General features: G+C 55.4%; 1 protein-coding gene across 1 annotated transcript in view; it reads right to left on the reverse strand.

Annotated features, from left to right (window-relative positions):
* Window positions 1–4,830, reverse strand: part of CORO2B (coronin 2B) — a gene marked incomplete at its 3' end in the record, with an annotated part of 23,061 nt that extends 18,231 nt beyond the window's left edge. The window contains exon 1 of the mRNA XM_079540959.1: window positions 4,795–4,830. Coding sequence (XP_079397085.1) covers window positions 4,795–4,809 — 15 coding nt within the window. The 5' untranslated portion in view covers window positions 4,810–4,830. The remainder of the gene's footprint in view (window positions 1–4,794) is intronic.
* Between the last annotated feature and the right edge of the window lie 8,546 nt (window positions 4,831–13,376).

Genomic DNA, 13,376 nt, shown 5'->3' on the forward strand with positions numbered 1-13,376 from the left:
AAGGGCTTGGTGTTTGGTGACCACCCCCCCATCCAGCACTCCCAGGGTCCAGTTCCCCATCCAATGGCCATTTGACCTGGGAACCAGCCTTCAGGTCCTGCCCATTAGCAAAGCCTGGCAGCACTCACTCTAATACGAATATTAATGGGGCTGACAGCCGGAGCTTGGTGCAGGAGGGGCCAGACACCTCCATACGGGCTGACAGCTTGCCTGGGGATTGGCACAGCGGGGTGGCGGGGGGAGAAACCACCCTGTGCCAAGGGGAAAATCCCACACTGGGGGCTGTGGTGGCAGGGGCCACACGTCCTAATGATGAGCAGCTCCCTGTCCCCAAGCAGGGGCTCTGCTGTCCTTGACACCTGCTCAAATCTGGGCTCTCTGCTTTCTGCAATGCAAGCGCCACCTCAGGTCCCAGCCGTGCTCTGTGCTCGGTGGCTCTGCCACCACTTGATGACAAACAAAGGAGGGAAGGAGCTGTGGGAGCTGAGCTGCACGCTGGGGCCCTTCCAGGCTGTGAGCGATGCGATGCAGATTGGTGGGGGCTCCAGCAGCTGGCTGCAGCACGGAGCTTCTGCCTGCTGCCAGATTTCTGTAATTGCACACTGACTCGGGAGATAGGAATCCAGGATCCGGCTACTCCATGCTCTCTGCTTGCGGGATAATGAATCGAACTATTCATCATTTGATAAAATTTCCATGAGAAGAAGAAGGGGGGGGGGGAGGTGGGGGCTGTGACCCCGCGTTGCATTCTGCGTGGTATGAATTACAGCCCCCAGCGAGCCTGCTGGCTGCAGCCAGGCCACGGCAAAGCCTCAGATTAATGCTGCATTGAATCACAATTAAAACTCATTAAAAAGCCGTGGGCCAGAGGAGTCGCCTTTGATCAGAGTCACGCTTCTGGAAATGGGGAGCTGCCATTTTAGACTCAAAGCGGTCCCTTATGTGTGCTCCCAGCCCCCAGGAACCCCAGCAGCACTGAAGATGAGTGAACACAGCACAGAAAGGAGCGCGTTGTGCTCCATGCAGTACTGCTGCCCGTGCCCTGGCACTGGCACTGGGAGCAATGCCATCCCATCCCTCCTTCCACGGCCCTACACACGATTATAGGACATCCCTCAGTTTCCTCCAGGACTTCCCAGCCCCTATTCCCTTGAGATGAGTGCTGGTAACATGACTGGTGCTGTTTCTCAAAGCTCAGACAGTAGTGCATTCAATGTGGCTTTTAGTGAACTGTCTGCAAAGACCTCCTGGCTGTTTCTCCAGAGACAACGTTGAGCCGTGCTGCCCGAAGCCCATTTCTAACACAGCTCTGCCCGATAGCACAGCCCGGTGCCTGCAATCAAATCTGCATCCATTGAACCAGCATCAGCTCTGCCATGGGATCAGCATTTGCCCCAGGCACTAAAACTGCCCTTAATGACAGCAGAGGACAGTGCTGCTCACCACGAGGGATGGCATTGCCATACTCCTGGCCTCCCAATTAAGGCCTCTGTGTTAATTACCGCTGACCATGTTCAGTTGCATCACTCATTCACTATCTTGGATCACGACAGATTGTGGATGCAATTTCCTCTCCGGGTTTTTGGTTTTGGCTTCATCTGCTCACAAACTAAGAGGATAAGCTGTTATCTAAGCAGCGTAGCTTGATGACTAATACCAATTAATAGATAATAAAGCCAGAGGAGACCATAGGATAACTACATCTAATGCATGCCACAGGACCTCCCAGACTGCATCCTATTTAAACGGTGCCCTTTAGAAAAACCTCCAGTCATTTTAAAGCTATCTTTCCCAAATTAATGCTCCCTCAGGCCCTCGTTAATTTGTGTTCATGGTTAATTGTACTCCGGCCTTTTGAAATAGCTTTTGGCAGAGGGTAGGAGCTGGGAGCACCACACCAAGCTGGCCCCAGCCATGCAGGTTGTGGGGTTACCCAAGTTCCTGACAAGCACGGCCCTCCAGCAATGCCCAACTTGCAGCAAAAGCCCTTTATGCATAATGGATTTGGACTGTTTGTCTGCTTGCACGCAACAAATCCCAAACCCAAGCCCCAGACTTCCCCTAGGACAGCTGATCTACAGCAGGGATGAATTTGCCCAATTCCTATGGCACTTCTCACGTTGATGGTTCTACTGCAGAGCCTGGAGAAAGCAGAGCTGGTCTGAGGGAGCATGGCACAGCATGCAGGGCAACACAGTGCAATGAAACACAACGCAAGGCAGCACAACAACACAACACAGTGCAATGCAACACAGTGCAATGCAGCACAACAACACAACACAGTGCAATACAATACAATGCAACACAGTGCAATACAGCACAACACAGTGCAATGCAATGCAACACAGTGCAATGCAGCACAACAACACAACACAGTGCAATGCAATGCAATGCAACACAACACAGTGCAACCCAGTGCAAGATTCCTGGCATTTGGACAGATCCCCAAGCAGGAGATGTAGGCTCTTCCTGCATTTCAATCCATCCTTCTCCATCCTATTTAAAACCTGACTTAACTCTCCTGGGTAGAACACTCACATTCCTCACCGTGGGAGGGAAGGGGGTGGCTCAGGATGTGGATGAAAGCAGCTCGTTCCACATCCTGGCAGTGCACGCCTCGCCCCCTCCTCGCTTTCCCCTGCTCACCCCCACACTCAGAAGAACCTTTTGTGCCTCTCCACGCTGGGTTGGCTCCAAGATCACTCTGCCTGCTCTGGGCACCTGGACCTGCTCATCAAATGGATTTTCCCATAGGCATGAATCGCAAAGTTTGCCAACGTTTCCCGTTGCTTCTGTTTCTAGCAGCTCCTAGGAAGCGGCCCCAGCATGGGAGGAGCTGCTGAGGGAAAATTCCCACAGCACTGGGACTCACTGGACACCTGCACTGGGGAGGATGCAAGGAGCCCTTTGCTTTCCTCCCCACAAGGACACAAACACAATTCCCAATCTCTGAACACTCCAGAGCTGTCCCCCGTGTCACCTTGACGGCAGCTCCCTGCAAGCAGCCCAGAGACACAAACAGCAATCTCCTTTCCCACGGATGTTTGAGTTTTTTGCTTTTCCTCCATCCACACACCCCAAGATGAGCCGTGGCTTCGGGTCACATCTGCCACTGCAAAAAAAAAAGCTGGGTCTGTGCCCTGACCTGCTGAAAGCCCCTGGCACTGATGTCACAGCAGCTCCACAGCTCTTTGCCTGCATCAGGACCATCCATTCTGCAGGAAGCGACACCCATGGGGTGCGCTGGAGCTTTACAGTGCTTTGGTGAAGGCACACATTGTGCACACAGTGTGGATCTTCCCAGCATACACCTCTGCTCCCTGCAAACCACCAGCACATCCCTCACTGTACTACCGAGCATGCTCTCCTTACAGCCCTGCCTTTTCTCTGAATGAATCTGTTTGCACTTTGGAAATAAACGAATAAAAAATCTGCTAACAAGCACGACTAATTAATCAGCTCGCCTGGACGTGCGACTCCTTAACTGCAGCCCTGCTCTTTCAGCCTTTTCGTTAGGCCCATCAGTCCCTCTCTCAGCACCCACAAGAGCTGGGAACACTTTTTTTCCTTCAGCATCCACAAGTGCTGCTGGCTTTGTCCAGCTGGCAGCAAGAGCAGGACGGCAACAGCGCGGTGCGCATGGCAATGGCCGGCAACAAACGCTGGTGCCAGCCCAACAAAAGCAAAGCAGTGAAACACAAGTTATTTGTTAAGGACTGAGACGCAGGGTGGGGGGTTTCCTCCCCCGCTGTCTCTTCACCAGCATCAGCCTGGAGCTGCTTTGGGCTCTTTGGTCGTGAGCAATATCCCCATCACTCTTGTGCCAATGTGCGTGCCCCCACCACGTCCCCTCCCAGCAGGAGGCCCTCACATGGGGTGACAGACAGCAAGCAGGACACAGCTGCCATGTCTTCTCCCTGGCTACGTCCCACATGGGGGTTCATTAGGTGACCCCCACCCCGTTTGCTTCCACTTGCCATGCAAGGTTTGTTAGTTCAGCACCGCACCACACTTTGTGGCAATGGGTGATGGGCAAAGCTTTGTCTGGGCCTGAAGCAGAGCCCAGAAACAGAGCTGTAGTGCTGCACAAGGCTGAGAGCCCACACCCCGACACTGAGGCTCCAGCCTGGACCCCTTTGCTCCCAGACCTGCAACATGGCCCAGCACACAAATCACAGCACTGCAGTGGGATGCTGCCCGGACCCCCAGCAGCAGCACCCAGCACGGCTCTCTGAGCCCACTGTGGGATGGGCTGAGTGGCAACCGCTGCTCCGGGGGCACAGGGAAATCGTAGGAAAGAAAGACCTTCCTCCTCTGCAGCGATGTGGGGAAGCACCTGGAGCTGCTGCAGCAGTTAAGGGGCAGATTTGGGGATCGAATTCCCGCATCACTTCCCTGAGCACCGGGAAGCTTTGCTCAGGATGGGTTCCCTCCACCACCTCCGAGCCCCCTGCAGCCCGCAGTCCCCCCAGCCGCTCTCCGACCCCCCCCTCCCCAACCCCTTTCTACCCCCCCCTCCCAAGCCCGCAGCCACCTGTAGAGATCCGGGCAGCAGCTGCCGAGCAAAGCGGCTTAACGGGGCCGCGTCGGGGGGACGGATGCTCGCGGCCACCCCCGGCCAACGCCTTCCCTCCCTCAAAGGGTTAAAACTGCAGCACCGCCGCCAGGGGCCGAGCGAAGCTGCCGGGAACGGTCGGGCCCCGCTGCCCCCCGGGCCCGGAGAGTCGAAGTGGGAGCGGGGAGCTGGGGGAGCATCCGCGGGGAGAGGTGGCTGCGGGAAAAGCGGCTCCTTACCTTTGTGACAGTCATGCAGAGCCGAGAGGAAGGGTGAGCGAGCTGTCCGGGGGGGGTGGGGGGGGGAGGGGATAACGAAAGAAAAAAAAAAAAATAGAAAAGGGGAAAGAAAAAAAAAGAAAGAAAGAAAGAAAGGAAAAAAAAAAAAAAAGGAAAAATCAAACAGGAAGGCGGTGGGTTGGTTGCTTTTTTTTTTTTTTTTTTTTTTTTTTTTTGCTTTTGCTTTTTTTTTTTTTTTTTTTTTTTTTTTTTTTTTTTTTCGCCTGAGCGGAGCGCGGCTGTTTTTCCCCGCAGAGCACTCGGCGTCAGCGGCTGCGGGCGGCGGCCCGGCCAACCCAACCCCTCCTCCTCCTCCTCCTCCTCCTCCTCTCCTCCTCCTCCTCCTCTTCGGCCCGGCCGGGCGATGCGGGCGGCGGCCCCGGGGCGGCTTCGAGCGCTCCGAGCCGGGACACCCCGCGGAGGGTTCGCCCCAGCGGCGGGGGGGACGGGGCCGATCTGATGTGACGCTTGGATTTAACGCCTTGCACGCCGAACTGCCCTGCCTTGGCTGCAGGCACCTGCTGCGCACACCCCACCCCACCACCCCCCTCCTTCCTCCGTGCACAGAAATACACGCGTGGGGAGCGCAGCTCAACCCCCCGGCGCATTAAAGGCAGCGCTGCGTTCTGCCGTGCCCAGCCGTCGCGGGGCGCTGCCCTCTGCGCGCCCCCCCGCCTCGTGCCCCGCTTACCGCCCAGCAGTGTGCATGAGGTGGGATGCGGTAGCTTTCCCCTCTCCGATGCTATAAGAGTAAATGCTGCTCTCTGGGCGCCGGGCTGCGCTTGGAGCTTCTGCAGGACGATTTTGAGCACATCCAGTATCACTCTGTTGTTGGAGCAGGGCTGCAGGGCTTGCACAGTGCTGCTGGTCCCCCCCCAGCCAGCTGGTTCCTAAAGGGAGAACGTGGCTCCTGTGATGGAGAGGAGCGGTGTGAGCAGAGCTGCTCGCTGTGCCACGCAGCAGCCAGGACTGAGCGCCTTTCCCAACGCCCGCTGCCCTGCACTGGTGGCTCTGCAAAGCCTGGCTGCTCCTTGGGGTGAGCTGTCAGAGTCCAGTACCATCCATAGCTTTGGATGCAAAGCAAAATCTGCCTGACTGCCAAACTGCGCTGCTGAGGGCTCAGTGGGACCCCTAAAAGAAGGACAGCCCCTGCACGCTGCTGTGCAGGCTCAAATCAAAGGGAATCTGAGCGTAAGTCAATGCCAGAGAGCAATGCTTTGTCCCAGAGCTCTCATTCCCCTTTTCTATGTATGTGGCACTGGGATGCACAGGGCTGCTCAGGATGCAGGTGTCCCATTGAATCCCATGGGGCTGGGTGCCCTGGCACATCCTGGGCTGGAGCAGCTTCTGCTACAAGGTCACTGCTGTGGGAACAAACCTAAGGAAGATGTTTTCTCTCATTTACTGCTCCCAGCACAGAGCAAAGTGACCGTGCTGAGTCCCACAGCCCCCCCAGCACCATGGCCTCCATTGCCCAGCCTTGCACACTTACACACCCTTGCACACATGATGTTTGCACCGGCTCTGAAGCATTGTGCCCCATTCCTGAAGTTCCCCACCAATGCAGGTGGGAGGCAATATTTGGAACAGCAGCATTTTTACCACTTCTTAGCTCATTTTTAGCACTTTAGCCCGTTGTCTCGTGGTGAGGAGGGAACAAACCCAAAAGTCTGCAGCCAGGCACAGAATCACCCAGCCATTGGATTAGGAGTTGCACCCGCTTGTTTTGTTGTTGCTGAATTAGAAATACTTGAGAGCAAAAAACAAACGCATTTCCAATTCCCCTTAAAGAGAAGAGCTCTGCCAATAAACAAAGGATTTCCTTCTCATAAGGAGATTATACAGCCAAGAGTCTGATGAAAGATTACCGAGTTTTATTCTAGCACTGAGCCTCCCCACAAAATATCATTGGATCCCATAACAAGAGAATACCGAGCTGTACAAAACAGCCATCCTGCGATGGCCTTCTAAATAACAACTCTGTCTGCAGAGATAAACCACGAGCTGGGAGCTGGGAACTGTGAGAAAGGTTAATGCAGTTAACGTGGAGCTAATGACATTAGCCAGCAGAACAAGCCCCTAATTCCCGAGCCACCCAGCAGTGACCTCTCCCAACAAAAACCCCATTTTTCCCCATTGGCGACCAAAGCGGGAGGCTCAGGGTGGATGGATGGTGCTTAAAACCAAACAACATTTGGGAGGTGGTTGGGGCAGAGGGCGCCGAGGCCCAAATTGTCCAAATGGAGATCAAATGGGCTCCTGCAAAGCCTTGGAGATGCTGCAGGGAAAACTTGCTGTCTGTGGCGGACACTGGAAAATCCTTCTGCTTGAATGTAGTCCTGCTCCTGCGTGGAGCGGTGCTCAGCTGGAGCTGCTGGGATTAATTAGCACCAATTAGCTGATGGATACAGACCGCGTGGCGCTGCAAACTGGGGCAGCTGGGAAGGGGGGGGCAAAAGGAATCGGATCTGATCCTGTGGGTCCCGTGGTGCTGCAGGACGTTGTGTGGTCTGCAGGAGTCCCAGCAGCAACAGCACCGATGGGTGTGCAGAGGGCAGCAATGGGCCCTGGGCTCTGCCCTGGAGCTGGGAAAACAGCAGCTCCAAACCCAAACCACCAGTCTTTAGAGCAAACTGGAAAGGATTTGAGTGCATTTGGGACTGAAATTTAACTAGTAATGGGTGGCAGGGGTGTTGCTACTTGCTTTTAGTTGTGGTTATTGGTGGTGATGGTTTTTTTACGGAGCTTGTTCTCCTCCTGCAGTGTGCACCACAGTGCTCCTGGGGTGCTCAGTGCTGGCACAAAGCAGGTCACATCCCTTGGACACAGTGCAGGGAACCAGCAGCAGACATCCTCCATGTGGGAAGGGCTGCTCAGTCCCAGTGCTGCGTGCACTGCTCACTGTGAGGAGGCTGGGATGCTTGTGCGGGGCTGGGCTGGAGCACACAGCACAAAGCTGGCCTTTGCTGCAAAGAGCTGCTGAGCAGGGCCGTTGCTGAGAGGGACCCCAAAAGGGTGCTCCCACCTCATTGTGTCCCCAGGGAGACGTGCAGAGCTGGGGCAGAAGCCTGCAGTGCCACCAAGTGCCCTTGAGCTGGCCTTGGTGTTATCTGCAGACTGAGTGAGAAGCAGGATGTAGTCAGGTTCCCAGATGAGATGTGCAGCAGGATGCAGGCACAATCCCACGAGCTGCAGGGCCCCCAATCCCAAGATGCATGCACCAGCCCAGCCTCCAGCCTATTCCTTGCTGGGATAAAGTGCCACTGGGGTGCTGGGCAATGGCCACACAAGCCCTGACCCACGATAGCAGATGGCATGGGGATGGCAAGGGGGGGCTCATGCAGCCAGACACTGGGGGACTCTGAGGTCATCCTTGTGGGGAGCAAATCCACAGCCATTGCTATTGCAAAGCAAACCCACTCTGTTGGCACTCAGGAGCCTGGCTAATTAATGGGAACCCCTGTGCCCCCATCTCACTGCATCTGGAGTCCAGCAGAGCTCCACTGCACTTCTGCCCTGCCCTCTGCACCACTCCCCTTCTCCTCTCTGTATCTGTGGGCTTCATTTGCTGTTGCTGCTGAGCGGTAGGAAGGAGAAGCTGCCTTGGTGCATGTAAGCAATTATAGCATGTCATTGTGGGGATGGGAGCTACACAGCTTGGGCACGTTTGTGGCTGCAGGGCTGCAGGCTGTGTCTGCCTCCAGTGCAATGCATCACTTGCTCAAGGGAAGGTCTGCAGAGAAATAACGTGGAACCCATCCCAACTGTAAGTCTGGAGAGGCTCCACTGTGCCATTACTCAGAGCTTGGCAGGCTCTGTGCTGGGGCCAGCTGTGAGGTTACAGCCCTGCCTTCCAAATGATGACACCCATGGAAGGACACAGCCCACAGCACCAGGCTGTGCATGGGGGTGCATGAAGCAGAGCTGTGAGGAAGGATCCACCAAGAGGTTCCTTGCTCCATTGGAAATGAATGACAGCTCGCCTGCAGCGTTGAGCCGGCCAAAACCCAGCACTGGATAAGTTAGATTGAAATTATTATATCATGGATACTACACGTAGCCTGGGCATGGCAAATTGTCCCAGATTATCCCCGGAGTTACTGCAGCTGTGAATTATACGGAGGTTAATGTTTGGATTTCAGGCCAGATAATTTATGGCAAAGTCCAGGGATGGGTTTTTATCTGCTGCTGAAAGTTCGTCTGGAATAACAATACTTGGGAGAACCCAGTGCTTGGATGCACAGAAATCCCAGGCCCTTCTGCCTGAAAGCAAAGATGTTTCCATTTAAAAGCACTGTTAGAAAGAACAAACATCTCCCTATTACTGAGTGCTCCTCTGCTCTGCCGCCGTCATCTGGTTTGGATTAGGGCTGGATACGGTCCTGCTCTGCCACGGCAGTGAGGAGGGGAGCTTGGAGCTTGTCCACTCACCCCAAGTCTGAATTGAACGTGGCACACAACTGCAGGCGAAAGGGATTCCAGTGGGCACAGGGCCATGGGACAGGGTGCAGCTCCTCCCCCTGGGAGCCCCTTCTAGCAGCACAGTGCCCTTCCAAACCATGGGAAACCATCACGATGGGCAGCAATGACTCTCAGCAGAGGGATGCTGTGGGGTTTGGGGGATTCCTGCTTCCTAGGGGAGCTCAGGAACGGGAAGCCTCTGGATCCAGCTCCAGTGTTTCTTGTGCTTGGTGCTGACACAGCGCCTGCCCGGAGCCGGATCTTGCCATAGCTGCTAATGTGATAACGTGATAAATTGGAAACACTTTGCAGAAGGAGACAGAGGGAAAACCAGAGAACTTGTCCTGTCAGCAATGGCGTTCAAGCAGCACCTCAAGGAGACAGATTCCTCCAGGAATATTCATCCCTACCTTAGGACCTGCTTCACCTCACCGCTGTGCTTGCAGGAGCCCAACCCGTAGGTTGACCTGGAGGCTCATCACAGTCCCAGATGCCAGGCTGAGCATCCCTGTGCTTTCCTGCACTGGTCTCAGACAAAGGACAAGGAACCCTTCTTGAGATGTCTGCTGGCATTTTGGAGGGAAGGGGCTGCCAAGTTTTGTGCAGGAAGAGATTGTTGGTAGGAAAGAATCTAATTCAGAAAACTCAAGGCATACAAGCAACAGAGGGAGATCGGGTTAAAGCCATGCACTGATCTCCAGCCTCAGCCTCTCAGGCCTTGGGTGCTCTGGGACCCATGGGCTGTGGGTACATCTCAAGAGCTTCCCAGGTCTCATTACTGCCCCATAGGATGGATATGCAGCCCTGGGAGCAGCACAGAGATGAAAGGTGGGTGCCATGCAGAGTCCTCACTGAGGACCCACGCTGACCCCCATGAGCTCATTCTTTACAGTTCATTTGTTTGCATCCTCCCAGCTGAGCTCAGGCAGACAAATTTGGGTTTGAACAGAGCATGGATTTAAGGCTGCTCTGAGCCCTCTTCTGCTGGGGAAAGGCGTGTGCTGAGTTTGGACAGACAGAGGATCTGTAGCAGAGGGGAAAGTGGCAGGAGTTGGGAGCTCACCCCACAGCAAGGGGTGTGGAAATAGGACTCCATCTTAAGCAGAGAGCCCTGGCAGGAGTCCTGGCTGCGGGAAGCCAGCCCGGGCAATGGAAGGAGGGTTTTCCATAGCTCTGTTGTTTGGTGAATGTGTTGGGCAGTTACATCCAATATGCATTATAAAGGGAAACCCAAAACGCATGGCCCATTTGCGCTGCAGCATCCCCGCGCTGTGGGGCAGGAGGAGGGAGATGGGGGCGGCCCCTCCTGCCCAGGGCCGCTCGGAGCCGGGGCTGCAGCACGGCCGAGCCCTGCTGGGGATCCCCGGCTGCCCCCGATCCCGTGAGCTGAGCACAGCCCTGATTCCAGGTGGCGTTGCTGTGTTACCTTCCTACAGCCCATCGGTGGGGCAGAGCAGCCAACGCGTGCCAGCACGGGGCTGGACCGGGGCACGCTGCAGCACCCTTGTGGGGCTGAGCAGGAGGAGAACGCCGCATTTTGGATGCTGAGCGCGCTCGCCTCGCATTTTTTGTTTCCCAGCCAGCGGCACTGCAGCACCCATAGGGTCCGAGACTGGGATGCGCTGGAGCATTCTCCGAGGGCTGAACGTGGGGATAGCAGCGCTATGGGGAGGGGCTGAGATGCGCATCCCAGCGCCCAGCCCGAATCCCCGCAGCATCCGCGGCCGCGTTTGCCCCCTAGCGCCGGCAGCCGCCCCGCACAGCTCCGCGCTGCGGGAAGGACCGGGGCTGGGGCTGAGCCCTCAGACACCGCTGTTCGAATGTGCCTCAGTTTACCCGGACAAAGAGAGCTGCTGCCTTCCAGCGCTGACTCTGGGCAGACAAGGGGTTTCTGAGATGCTTCGGACATGTTGCTAAATGAGAGGCAAGGTTTAGCGCTGTTGTCTGCAGCCCCCAGCAGCAGTAGGTGATGCTGGTACCCGATACATGGACAAAATGCATTAGCTGCCGCCTCTACGAGCAGTTTGGAGGCTGCTTGACCTCTCTCTTGTACCAGAAGTGCACCTATACGTGATATACATATTTCGTGCAGCTCCAAAGATGTGTGGTCACATCATTCTGGAAAAACCCAGTGAGATCCTGCTGGAAACGTGGATCAGGGGTGACGGTGCAGAACACCGTGGGGTGTTTCACAGTCCCCTCTGGCTTAGGGCAGCTCCATCTCCCCCTGTACTCATCCCCAAGACTGCAGAGGGAGCACCTGGATGCTGGGCGTGACAGCAGTGCGGCGCCAGCTGGGAGAGAAACAGCTCGTTAGGCTGAAGGTGCTAATTGGCAGCTAATTGCTTTAAAAGGGCGGGGCTGGGGGTAAGGGGAGTGCTTTGGTGCTGCGTGGAGCTGTGCTGCTCTGGAGGTGAGTAGTTCGGGTCTGCTGCTTGGAGGGTCCCCGGGTGCTGCAGAAGTGACTTCTGCATCTCCCAGCCCTGCTGGTCTGTGCTGGGGGCAGGGGGTGGGAGCGAGCTGCTGGCTCAGGCTGCTCGGGGTTGGAGGGTGCTGCTCGTGGGGCTGCAGGTGATGTGATGGTGGGTTCGCCCCTGTGGGTGTATCTCTGCACCACGTGTGTCCTTATGCTCTGCGGGATTTTTGTGGGGTGAGAAGGTGCTGCTGGCCTCAATGATGATTTCAGGCCAATGCAACTGTGCTCCCTGTAGGGAATACCTTTTTCATATCCCCACGTGGAACCTCTATCCCTTATCTTGACTGGCTCTGAATTAGCATAAATCTCTGCTTTCCTGCCTCAGGTACTGCTTGTGAAGCAACCTCAGCCTGATGCTTGTTGTGCTGTGTCCCCACCAGGGTCCCCACAGCCATGGGGGTGAGTGGGGTTGGGACACCTGAGCAGGGGCTGTGTACCAGCTGTGCTGTGCCCGTGCATCTGTTCCCCAGCTGGAGGCACTGAGTGGCCTCAGGGTTGGCACCCCTCATCCCAGCTGGGTTCTGCTCCAAAGGGCTTTGGGGTGGGAAGAGGTGCAGCACTGCCATAGCCCTGCAGCTGCTTGGAGGATGGCTCTATGCTGCTTCCCCCTCTGTGTGCAGTGGAGAGCTGCCTGCAGGCAGCAGGGGAGCTGGCATCCTCATTTTCTAAGTCTTATTCACTTTCCTGTGAATAAACTTGGGAGGCTTAATAATGAAGTTGTTTTTTTGTGAACCTGTGGATGTGTGTTGCATGCATAAAGAGTGCAGCTGAAATGGTAGAGTCAGGAGCAGCCTCCCAAGTGTTTGGAACTGCTGTGGAAGAGCTTCTTTTTGGGGTGCTTCCAGCTTTGCTCTGAATTTTCCCTTCAGGGGACTTTGGAGGCTCCTCTCACCCTTGGATCAAAGGTATTCATATTTGGGGCAGATCCACTTACTGCTCAGAAGAGTAATTGGAGGGGGGGGGGGGGGGGGCTGTAAAGGGGAAAAATGCTGTGAGAGATTCCTCCCTGGCTGCACCCTGATGAGATGGGGCCTGGGATGGGCTGCCAAGTGCTGCAGAGGAGAAACCACAATCCTCATTCTGGTTTGATGCTTCTAGCAGGCCCTGGCTGGTATGGCAGCAGCAGGGTAATTGAGAGCACCCCAAATGGCTTTCAGGTGTGGGTAGGCAGCACAACAGGGGCTATAACATGAGATGAAAGGAATGGCTTTGCTTCTGTAAATGGATAACCTATACATCGTGCTTAAGGGAAATAAAGACTTGGACACATAAAATGAGATTCCTATATGATAGGACTGTGGAAAAAGTAGCTGATGGAGTAATCTTACACCTGAGAGGTCCTGCGGTGATGGATATAGCAGGGGTTCAGCATGGAGAGCCCAGGGATGGAGTGGAGCTGGGGTGCTCAAGCACCAACAGTGTCTGATGGGTGCAGGTGGGCTGTGGCACACATGGGCAGTGATTTGTTTGGTCACAAGTAGGGATTTATTGGCACCTGAGTCCACCAACTTCCCATATCTCCATCCTGGAGTCCTGTGGATCTCTGGTGTTGGGGGAGGATGACTTTAAAGTGTTGGCTGAGTCCTTTGCTCTTCTCAAGCATGAG

Source organism: Tetrao urogallus, assembly GCF_951394365.1.
Source record: "Tetrao urogallus genome assembly, chromosome: 11".
In the NCBI taxonomy this organism is placed as follows: domain Eukaryota; kingdom Metazoa; phylum Chordata; class Aves; order Galliformes; family Phasianidae; genus Tetrao; species Tetrao urogallus.